General features: G+C 34.0%; 2 protein-coding genes across 3 annotated transcripts; one reads left to right on the forward strand and one right to left on the reverse strand.

Moving 5' to 3' along the window:
• Positions 1–245: 245 nt before the first annotated feature.
• LOC110617456 (protein YLS7) lies at positions 246–4,666 on the reverse strand. 2 transcript variants are annotated; one of them, XM_021760228.2, is made up of 4 exons: positions 4,403–4,666; positions 3,131–3,969; positions 1,801–2,075; positions 246–1,381 (listed from the first exon to the last, which is right to left on the reverse strand). In XM_021760228.2, exons 2-4 carry the CDS (start codon positions 3,714–3,716, stop codon positions 572–574), a joined length of 1,671 nt encoding a protein of 556 aa, XP_021615920.1. In that variant the 5' UTR covers positions 3,717–3,969; positions 4,403–4,666; the 3' UTR covers positions 246–571. The 2 variants fall into 2 exon arrangements, with proteins under 2 accessions (XP_021615920.1, XP_021615919.1); XM_021760227.2 differs by having other exon boundaries at positions 4,293–4,665.
• Positions 4,667–6,630: 1,964 nt separating this feature from the next.
• LOC110618094 (ATP-dependent Clp protease ATP-binding subunit CLPT1, chloroplastic) lies at positions 6,631–10,492 on the forward strand. The gene is made up of 6 exons (XM_021761140.2): positions 6,631–6,964; positions 7,065–7,091; positions 7,180–7,289; positions 8,721–8,900; positions 9,730–9,857; positions 9,930–10,492. Exons 1-6 carry the CDS (start codon positions 6,759–6,761, stop codon positions 9,960–9,962), a joined length of 684 nt encoding a protein of 227 aa, XP_021616832.1. The 5' UTR covers positions 6,631–6,758; the 3' UTR covers positions 9,963–10,492.
• Positions 10,493–11,547: the final 1,055 nt, after the last annotated feature.

Consider the following 11,547-nt stretch of genomic DNA (forward strand, 5'->3'; position numbering starts at 1 on the left):
AATCTACCCACCAAAATATTAAATAAATCTCAAATATAATATTTTTCTAATAAATTGGACATAATAAATATCTGGAGAGTAATAGAATGTGAATATAATTTATATATAATTAAAGGAGATTACATAATAATTGATACTAATTGATTAATAAAAAATTCTTATAAGTTGCTTTAATAAGACTTGTAATATATATATAAACAGAAAATACACAGTTGAGTTATTCCTTAGTAACTCTGAACAACAAATAAGGAAAACTCAAAAACAACAAAACTTCTCATTAATTATTTGTCATCGCGTTACAAACAAATAGCTCTACAAGTAAATACGAATCCACTCTGGATCATAGAACATAATGGAGCCTTATAAGCCTTACAATACCCCATATCCTGATCAATTCCAAAGCCATTTCATCTATATTTCCCTCTCAAAGAACTAGGCTAACCCTGATCCTACAGTAAATTGGATCTCACTGAAAAATTATCCTACAACAAATTGAATCTCACTGAACAAATCATCTTCCAGTCTGAAGCACATGCATGCAAGCTGTCTGGCAATAGAAAAAACAATAATCTCACAGGGAAGTGCTTCGATTGCCCTCAAATTCCCTTCTTATAATTTCAAGGACAAATTCATTCCATGTATCAACAGGGCCTGGCATGCACCAGTGTAAGCAATCCTGTGGTGGGGGCCTTCCATCTGGTCCACGTTTTGTGATTTTATTTGGATCAAGACTCCGGTATGGACCAGGATGCCCATCATGGCGATAACTGAAAGGTTCAGTGATATCCATCAACCTCAACTTTGACTTATTTGTTGCCTTCTTAATTGCGCGATCAAAAGCTGTTACCTGTTTTTTGTGCATTACATCTGTAAAGCCATTTTCCACCAACTCTCCGAGAGCAAGAGGTTTCACCTTTCCAGTGCATGACCCCCCAGTATTCCAGGCTCCACCTTCGTAATGATCAGGTGAAAAAGAACGCAAAATGGTCAGCCCATTGTAATTTGGATGGGTAACAATGGATGTAAGAATTGTCTCTGTAGATATTCCAAATGCTTCAATATTGTTGATCTTCATTGAACGAGACTTGTCTGGCCACCACAGCTGTCCTCCCACAATTTCATTGTTCAAGATATAGACAGATTGCTTGGCAAACCAATGGCCAGAAGAAAGAACTATCACATCATAACTTGGGATGAACTCCATGAAATCCTCATCTGGAGCATCAAGGTGGAGCTTGACAATGCCTTCTGGAGCAAAGTCAAAAGGTTCTGATGTTTTATGCACAAGCCAAGACGACCATATTCGTACTATCATAGTAGATGTTGACTTGAAGAAATATCGCTGCATTCGTTTGTTCCCACGGTTTTTGGGAACTTCTACCTGAATATATTTCAGAAATCCCTTTATAAGTTCGATATCCCAAACTGGCATGAGCAAAAAAAATGCACGCTAATTTTTTTTCTCCATTGATATGTAAGAAGCATTTCATTTCATAGGAACGTCAACTAATCAAACTTATCAATTTTTATCCTTTCTTTTTTAAAAAGAGACATTTTAGCGAAGAAGGGCAACAAAGTTTAATAATCAGGAATATCTCCAATTGGCATTGCTGCAAAATTGTGGAAATTCCCACCTCATGCCCCACACTTACCATTAAAACTAGGAGACATATTTTCAGTCATATACAGAAACTCAGTTCACAAATATAAAATATTCCTAAATCAAGATAAATACCCACACCCCTAATATGAGACAAACATTACCAATGGAGCAACATCACAGGAAATAAGTGTACTTGCCTGCCAGAGAAGGCACAACATTGATTCCATCTGGTTTCGGGCAACAGAATCGCCAATGAAAGCTAGGGTCTTCCCTCTCATCAATTCCAAAAACTTCTTGGCATCAAATCGTGGAAGTTGACACTCAGAGGGTTTCCAACGCCAATTCTCATAATCCTTGTCAGGTCTTCCATTCCCCTGGCAGTTCTGCATCTGCGTAAGGACAGGGCATGTGTTGTTTGTATAGGATGGTCCCTGAGAATCAAAGAACCAAGTTCCATGGTACAGATCACAACCTACAGATTAACAATTGAAAGAACAAATTAGAATCTCAAATGATAAAGAACTAGAATGAAAAAGAGAATAACTCGGCGTAAACTTTCTATATACAAAAAAAATTTCAGAAGAAATAATTTTTATCTGAACTTTTTTTTTTGCATAGAAATTGAAAAAATGAAGCCATTTTTTTTCTATTCAGTTCTATACCTTTGACATCTATGAAGCAAAAATCTTTATGGTGGACATGCTTTGATGCGGTTGACAAAGTAAAACAAGCCCAGGATATGACAATACATTGTTTTGTTCTTCAGGCATTAATTTTAATGCAGCAGATAATTCAAGGACTGCTAATTGCTATTTGAAAAAACAGCTCTCACTCACAGGTTGTCAAAATTTTAGCAGGCCCCAGGAAAAGGGTACATGGCATGAAGAAGAATGCATATGCTACACCAAAGAAGATGGCATATAGAAAGCAAAAGGCTTAAACAGATGGCTAGTATACTTTATTAATATGTGATACATGATAGCAGTACTTTCATCATCCTTTAATGCTTCGCGCAGTCCCCATCCCTTGCCTGGTTTTTAAAGTAGCACGTGAGAGTTGAGACTTCGCATTTTGCAGGAGGTCAACACCATTAAGCCTCAAGTCCATTGAACTTACAAGTACAACTCTATTTGTTATTAAAAGTTTATATATTTTGATACCATTGTCAAAGTATGTTCAATACATAAGTATGACAACTGATAGAAAATCTACCCATTACCAAAAGAAAGGGGGAAAAAAAAAATCCCCCCCTCTGCGCTGAAAAAAGGTATTCCACTTGTGAAGAAGAGGGAAAAAACATATAATAATGAAACAACCCGATTCCACCATTGGACAGTCAATGAAGTATTAGCTGGAAAATCAATGCAAGGCAGTTAGAAAAATAAATCATATCAGCAAATAAACATAGAGAGACTCCACCACGCATGTAAACATAATCAGCCAATTTTTAAAATTTCTAAAAAAATGCTCCAATAACAAATATAGATATTACTATAAGATAGCATTAGATTTATAACAAGATGGTACCAGAATCATCTGAACTGATCGGGGTTGCATTGCTGGACACATCCGATAAAGCTGGCTTAGCCTCTGATTTGGAATCTGAAGAAGAAATACCGGGGCTAGTTTGATCTGATCTTTTATCTACAGTACCAGAATTATTAGACACAACATTTCCTTCAGCACCAGAAGCAACTGAACTGCCCTTCTCCCTGACCCCCTCTTCTTGTCTGGCATTGGCATTGGCATTGGGAATTTGTAGATCAGATTCCAACGTCCTACTATTCTTATCTATGCCATTAATACCACTAGAATTAACACCAGTAGAACTAATGGGTACTCCTAAACCAAGTCCAGAAGAGGACTCACTATTGATCACATCTAAAGTACTGTGGAGGCTTTCATTCCCAGGAAAGACGGGCAACGCCAATTTATTTGAGTTATCAACACCATAAAAATACCCACGGACAGTGGAGCCAATGGGGTAAGAAACCAGAAGCAAAGAACCAAGAACCAAGAAAATGGCAAGGCCTCCAACTGAGGCTGCCATAGAAGAAAGTGATCGCGGTAATGCGACCAATCCCGGAACACCCTTTGGTGAATCCAGATTCATGGCTTTCCAAATCAGGTATAATCTATAATGGACATGCGGTTTATGAAAAGTTCAAACGAAGTAACTAATCTTCATACTTATTGTTTTCATAGTTGCAACCACCTTCTAAAAAATGATCGCCAAAACCACCAAATCACACAGTACTTAAATAGAATAAGGCTTCCAAAACTAGACTAGCAGCTGCAAAAAAAGGAGTCGCAGCAGCTTTAATCCTCAATTCAACGATCAAACACAAGAAATCGCCTCCAGTAGCCTGAGAAAGCAAAATAACACGGCGTTTAACGAACAAAAACAGAATTCAATACAGCATTTAATGGGAAAAAAGGTAAGAAGAAGCAGAAGAAGAAGAAAATCACTATAAATCGTTATAAGGAAAAATACTTGAGCGACAATTATCAAAGGGAATAGAATCTGATGTCACATATCAAATCCTAATACACAGAATTCTACACACGTAATCCAAACAAATCCTTCAAATACGCTTTCAATAAGTTATTCAATTACCCAACGTCCAAATCACTACACATGGAACAAACAACAACCCTTCTTTTTTCTTTTTGGGTAAAAAAGAATTACCTTTCACTAAAAAAAAAGGTGAGATTAAATGCTGAAATGAAGCTCGATAATCTTTGAAGAACGAATTTAAAATCCCAAGAAGAAAAGAAAATTCAAACGGAGAAGTTGACCTGCTACTGATAGATTTCCGGACTTGGTCGAAGCAAAAACGGAGACTTGTTGTTTTATGATGTGCAGGTGTTATTGGAGTATAGCTAAAGAAAGAGGAAGGATCTTGGATCGGGAGAAGGAGTAATTTTAATTATTGATGAATGACATAGAATTCTGAGAAAAATTATGCGAGATTGCGTGAATGATGGAGAGTTTCAATCCTGCTCTACTCCTTCTGCATCTCACTTCTTTTCTTGCCTTTAATCTTCAAGTTGAGAGTGGGAGAAAGCGTGGGCGGCGTACTCTTTACAATTACTAAAGTGCCCCGGGTTTGGCTTTCCACTTTTTCTTTTTGTTTTTTGAATTTTTATTATTTTTTGTGTGTATTGGTTCTTATGTTCACTGCACCGCCACCCTGCTTGTGCCCGTCTCCACTGTCCAAATGAAGAAATGAAGTAAATTAGCTCAAGTCTCAACTACTCCGATTCCTTACTCTTGTTTTTTTCTTTTCTTTTTAATGCACTCCGATCCCTTACTTGTCTGTCTGTCTTCCCTTTTTTTAATTTTTTTTTTTAATTCTTATCCGAATATGAGAGCGTTTTTATTTGAAACAAGAGTGAAATATATATTTAATAGTTTATTTTGATTAAATTTTAAATTAATTTCGCCGAAGTTTCCAACGTTAGACAGCGATATTTGATTTAAATTGAAAAAATCGATCGAATCGAATTAATTTTAAAATTTAATTTAATTTTTTATTTAATTTAATTCGATTTGATTTTTAATTTTAAAAATTTTAATTTTTTCTGTTCGATTCAATTTTGATAAAAAAATAATAAAAAAAACCGAACCGAACCGAATAGTGATAAAAATATATTATTTTCAATAATAATCTAAAGAAATTAAATTATACTAAAATTAAAATATTTTAATTAAATTTTAAAATATTAAAAATAAAGTATAAAAAATAAAAAAAAATTAAAAATTGAAAGATCAAACAGAATCGAATTGAACCGAATCAGACCGGTTCGATTCGATTCGATTTTTGATCAAAATTAATTCGATTTAATTTTTATAAATACTAAAATTTTGATTTTCAGTTTATTCGATTTGATTCAATTTTAAATCAAACTGACCAAATGAGCAACCCTATCCAACACTGTGTTTAGGACATTTTTTTAAAAGAGGAAAAAAGGAAATTAAAAAATAAAAAATTATTTTTTGTTTAGATGTTAAAAAAATAAAATCACTTTTTAAATAACAAAATACTTATTTTGCTACTTGTTTTTATAATTAAAATAAATAAATAATTTTAATTATTTACTATTTAATTGAGAAAATTATTTATGAGGCATACAAACTATTTCTTTTTTTATTTTTCACTTTTTTATTTTCTTTACTTTTTCAAATTAGGTGAAATTTAAATCAAATTGTATAATGAAAAATCATATAACTGAATTTAACTTTTTTTCTTTTTTTTTCATCTGAGGACTTTCACTAATAAAAAATATCCTTTTATTTTATAATTTTTATTCATTTTTTTCTTTTAATTATTTTAAAAGTATTATTTATTTTTTATATTATAATAATATATAAATAGACTATTATAATTTATTTAATTTTATTTTTAAAAAGTTTATTAATATATTTCTTAATATTTAATAAAATTTAATATTTTTTAAAATAGATATACTTACAAAATTTATTTTTTAATATATAAAAAATAAAATGATAAAAATTATGAAATAAATAAAATATAAATAAAATTTTTTTTCTTATACTATGTAATTAATAAATAATTAACATTATAAATAATGAAAAAACACCAGAGTTAAAGATAAGCACTGGAGAGCGTGTTAAAAAGAAAAGAAATGGCTGTCATGTCAGGCAACAGTGACGGTAAAGGTGCTGGAAGTTCAAAGTTACCGCGTGGTAAGAAAAAAAATGATAAAATAAAAACAAAAACATCCTTCAATGACCACTGTCGTTGAGCGTCGTGAACCGTGCAACTTGTTTCTCTGAAACTGTGCAGCGTGGCTGTCAGAGCGGGACCCACGCAGCAGCTACAGCGCACAAGTGAGGACCCAGATCATTTCTGGATCCACTGGCCCAGTTCTTTCCAGTGGCCTGCTGTACTGGTTGGGCTCGTCATCTTTGAATGAGTCCCAGGGCCTCCCACTAAAAGGCCCGGAAACTTGTGAAGGGCCAGCCAATTTTCCTTTGACGCGGCGTACATCATCCCTTTGAACGCAGCTGTAGCCTCTACTTCTGCTTCAACAAAACTGCGAGGGGAAGGGGGAGAACAAAACCCGCCCATAAAGCCAATCCCGTAAAACCCCAAATCAACTTACTGATAAAAGCCTCAGGTACTTGCTAATGGCAAGTCAGACTTTCTCATTTCTCCCAATTTCACTTCCCCCCTCCCAGATTTGCAACGAAAAACCACAGCACTCTTCGTTGATACTTCCATTGAGTTCCTTTTACGGTAACAAAATTGTTATTAGTAAATCCAATTTGAGCAATTTCGTTCTCAAGAGTCATGGCTCGACGGTTGCCACAGTGTTGTCAAGTCTCCCGACTAAGTGAGTCTCGATTCTGCTCTGTGTGTGTTTGTTGTTTGTTTTCTGATGATTGGGGTTAAGAAATTTAACTTTATTCTTTATTTTTAATTTTTCTTTGTAGGAAACACCCTTCAGAGAAGATCCCAAAGTGCGTTGTCTGAACACTTAGTCATTTGGTTATGTATTTGTGAAGCTTGGTTAGTGGTTTGATTAAATAACTATTTGTGAATGATTAGATGGTCGGCGAGGGCGATAAGGTCGTTTGGTTTGGGGAGATTGGAGGCCAGGAAGCTCAAGTATCCAAATACTGGAACTGAAGCGCTTCTAATGGGGATTCTGATTGAGGGTTAGTAACACTTTCTTAGTGATTAACTACCATTTTTGTAGCTATCTGTGCTAAACTAATCGGGGGAGTGGAGAGTAGAATTCTCCTTTTTTTTTTTTTTTTTTTTTTCTTTTTCAAGCTATGATGTTCTCCAAACTAAACGCATATTGCTGAAGTGAAGTGTGACTTGACCATCATTGTTTTGTGGCTTCCAAACTTATTCCACTTCAGTAATGGGAAATGATAATTAAGCTATTCTCATTTTGTGAAATTGGGATATCTCTGGGATATCTCTCTAACAATATTCAGCATCTAATACCTAGTGAAAGGATGAAACAGTTGTCATAAATACCTTGCCAGTCGAGAGAAGGCCAATATGAGTACTCTATGGTTAAGTAACATAAACATAATGGTTATGATGCCTCAGAAACTTGGAATAGAATTGAAATCTTTTAATTCTAGATGCATTTATCTTCAATAACTCAATGTTGACTAGATATATAAAGTTACGTTTTGGAAAATATGGCATGTACATAAAGTTTTAGAGATAAAGTTGAATATGGTTTGAAACGGATATAGTTAAATATTTTAATTTTGGTGTAAATGTGGATGATTAGTATAAGTTTTTGTGTTGAGATTAATGAAATGTTATGAAGTGTTTGATCTGAATTGAAATTGTGTTGATGTTGAAAGAAGTTTGGGGGTTAAGGTTGAAATTGATAGAAGTGTGATATTACTTTTCACATGTGGTATTAAGTCCATATTTTAGGCGAAACTCTGTCGGATTTTTGGTTAAAAAATCCATGATTTACATGATATAAAATAAAGGAAAAATAAGAGAATTGTTACAGAATGTAATGTCTCCGACTCAGTTAATTAAATAACCGGGTAGGGGTGTTACAAGATATGCTATTAACATTATTGAATCCCGCATCGGTTCGGTTTGAGATGAGACAGGGATAGGGGTAATGTGCGTCTTATAAGGTATTGGGCAATAAGGGGGAGTTAGGTTTGATTCAAATTTAATATAATATTAGAGCCTTCTAGCCAATGCCAATGTTGGGTCTCTCATAAGTATTTCACACTTCAGTTTAGTTCTGAATGTAAGGGGTGTGTTGAATTTCATATTGGTTTGGAATAGGAGTATTGTGCCCTTATAAGGGTATTGGGCAATCCTCAGTTAGCTTTTGGATGAGTTAGGCTGCCCAAATTTAACAACCATGGATTTGTCATGTGTACTTTTAGACGTCTTTTGTGTTTACTTTGATTTTAATTTGATTTGCTTATACGCTGAATGTTTTACCATTAGCTAGATTTTAAAAATCCATCTAACTTAGTTATTGACAAAGTAAGATTTACTTTGTAACAAAGTTAGCTATAGAAACTCCCATATTCTTAATGTTTTATATCTCCTTAAAAGTTTTTATTGAAACTTTAGATGTTCATTTGCAGGAACAAGTCCAGCTGCAAAGTTTCTAAGGGCTAATGGGATCACTTTTCTCAAGGTCCGTGAAGAAACTGTAAACTTGCTTGGGAAATCTGACTTGTATTATTTCAGCCCTGAGCATCCCCCATTGACTGACCAGGCTCAGAGAGCCCTTGATTGGGCTGTTGATGAGAAACTAAAGTCGGGTGTGTTATAATTTCTTCAATATCTTGACTGTGAAACTTCTGATAGTCTGTTTCTTACATATCTTGCAATGCGTATGTGCACGAAATTAGTTGCAGAAAGGGGATCCTGATTTTTGAAATCTAATTTGACTGGAAATATGTAGTTTTTGATGTAGATAAAATGTTATTTAAAATGTAATCTTGAGTTTTTAGGAACAGAAAATTGCTCCATCACGCACTTGAATCGGTTGATATATGTATTTTGGATCCTTTAGAGGTTTCATGACCCCCTGTTCAATCATGTTTAGCATTTTCAATTTATGGACACGATGTTTATGGAAAATATTGTGAGGCTTGGGTGAAATATTGAATGTAAATACAAAATAAATTATTAATTGTGGGATTATCATAATAGGAGATGGAGATTCCCTATAATTTGTGTTTGCTTTTTGAGTTTCTGGGTCACAATTGCATAGATCAAGTAACTCTTAAGTTAATTTGTATTGCATGCAAGTCAAGGGTCTTTCAAATTTCCTTTTTCCCATTTTGTCCAACAATTTCTCCAGACTGGTTCATGCAAAATCTTTTACTGGGTGTTTTAAATTTATTCAATTGTCTAATCTCTGTATTGTGTGCTAGTGGTATGTTGTTTTGGATGATACTATTGATGTTTTTCAGCTTCCCTTCATTTTTCCCCTTAGCTTTTCTACATTAAAGAGTCGGCATGAGCGTACTTATGGTGACTCAGATACCTTATGCATGATGTGTTGATGCTGCATGTGCAAACATTTAATTCTTAATGTTTGCATCTTTTGTATCTTGTTACATTGTTCTGTTGTGTAAATGACAGGTGATGGTGGAGAAATAACCACTGCTCATATTCTTCTTGGGATTTGGTCAGAAATAGAATCTGCAGGTCACAGGATTTTGGCAACCCTAGGTTTTAATGATGAAAAAGCCAAAGAGCTTGCTAAATCTGTAAGTTGAAAACATGTAATCTTGCCACAGCCTTTTCAGCATTTCTACTTATGTACGACTTCATGCATGCAGATGAATGAAGATGTTGTCTTGAGCTCAAAGTGAGGAGGTAAGAAGATTTTCTGCAATATCTGGCTTGCTGATCCAAAAACCTTAACCTGCATGGCTTTCGACAAGATTTTCTTAATTCTTGGAGCAAGTTTGTACCTAGGGAGCTTGTTCCATTTTGGGGGTTTGTTTCAAATTCTCAAGCCAAATGCGTCTCAGCTGGAGATGTTGAAATTTGCATCTCTATTACAGGGAATTTTGTGAATCCAAATTCTCTGGCAGTTTCTGCAATGACGGATTTTCTTGCTGATTCACTCTGATTTATTGCTTTTGTTTCAAATAAGTATTCGTGTTACTTTGTTGGTCATACCAAAGTAAGTTGACCAGCGGAGTTTTATTTTAAAAACATGATTTGGTCCCACACAAACGCATAAACTACATTGTTGGAGTCATCTTTAACGTGATTTCCTTTGAAGTCATGCTAGGGCTAAGCAAGAGAATGTGCACAATGCAAATGCTTCATGGTCAATGTTAAAACAGCACTTTTTAAGTCTTGAAATTATCAATTTCAGCACTGCATTTGTGGCTGTTCCATGTCTTGAAATATGGCCACTCAAATTGGAAGACGGAGCCATAATTACCTGTGGTTTGGTAGATATATCCGATCATGACACCACAACAGCCTCCAGAGTTATATATACTTTGTTCCAACTATACCAATGGATGCCATTATATGAACGCTCTTCTGCCGAGAATTAACACCGGCTACTGATGGATCGAACATTTCAAGTAGGAAAAAAAGGATGCTCGTGAATCTAGCTTTTCCAATTTCTTTTGAGGAGAACAAGAGAATCTGCAAGACTAATAATTGAGAAGAAACATCAATGGTTAACATGATGAAGGGCAGGCACAAAATTGCAGATAAGTTGATAAAGCTGTTTGATGCAAGGAGTCTCAATTATAACTCAAACAACAATACCGAAACATCCTTAATCCCAACTTTTGTTGTCAACCAGCATCAGCGCTTATAAAGCTACATGCTGTAAATGCTCCCTGGCTCTGTTCAGTCACTTTCTCTTTTCTACATAATCATATTTAAATTTCATTATATATGAAATTCAGTTCTCATGGAACTTTAGGCTCCATTGAACTTCTTGTGGTTTTTATGGCGATTCGCATCAAATTAAACCTGCTTTGGGAAGCATTTTGTGATTGTATCCATTCAAATAATGACTAGAGTGAGAAACCTTAAATTTTAATTTTGTTATCTTTATAAAAGCCACATCTTGAAAATAGTTTCACAACTCTTGATACGTGGCATAGCTTGTCCTTTTATTTAATCTTAATTTATTATTTACAAGTATTTTTAAATTTTAAATATTAAAATATTATCTCGTACAAAATACAACGATCCTTCTACTATAAATATGTATCCAATTATATAAATTACTATTTAAAAATAATTCATCGACATTTAAAACAAAATTATAATTAATAAATAATTTTATTATTAATAAAGTTCACATTGGAATTTTAGAATATAAAATATCGAAATATTGAAATTACTAAAACAAATTAATAAATAGCACACCCGACGCACAGTTAAAATAATTTTTTAATTAATATTTATTATTGAAAAGTG

The sequence above is a fragment of the Manihot esculenta genome, chromosome 6 (genome assembly GCF_001659605.2).
Source record: "Manihot esculenta cultivar AM560-2 chromosome 6, M.esculenta_v8, whole genome shotgun sequence".
NCBI lineage: Eukaryota > Viridiplantae > Streptophyta > Magnoliopsida > Malpighiales > Euphorbiaceae > Manihot > Manihot esculenta.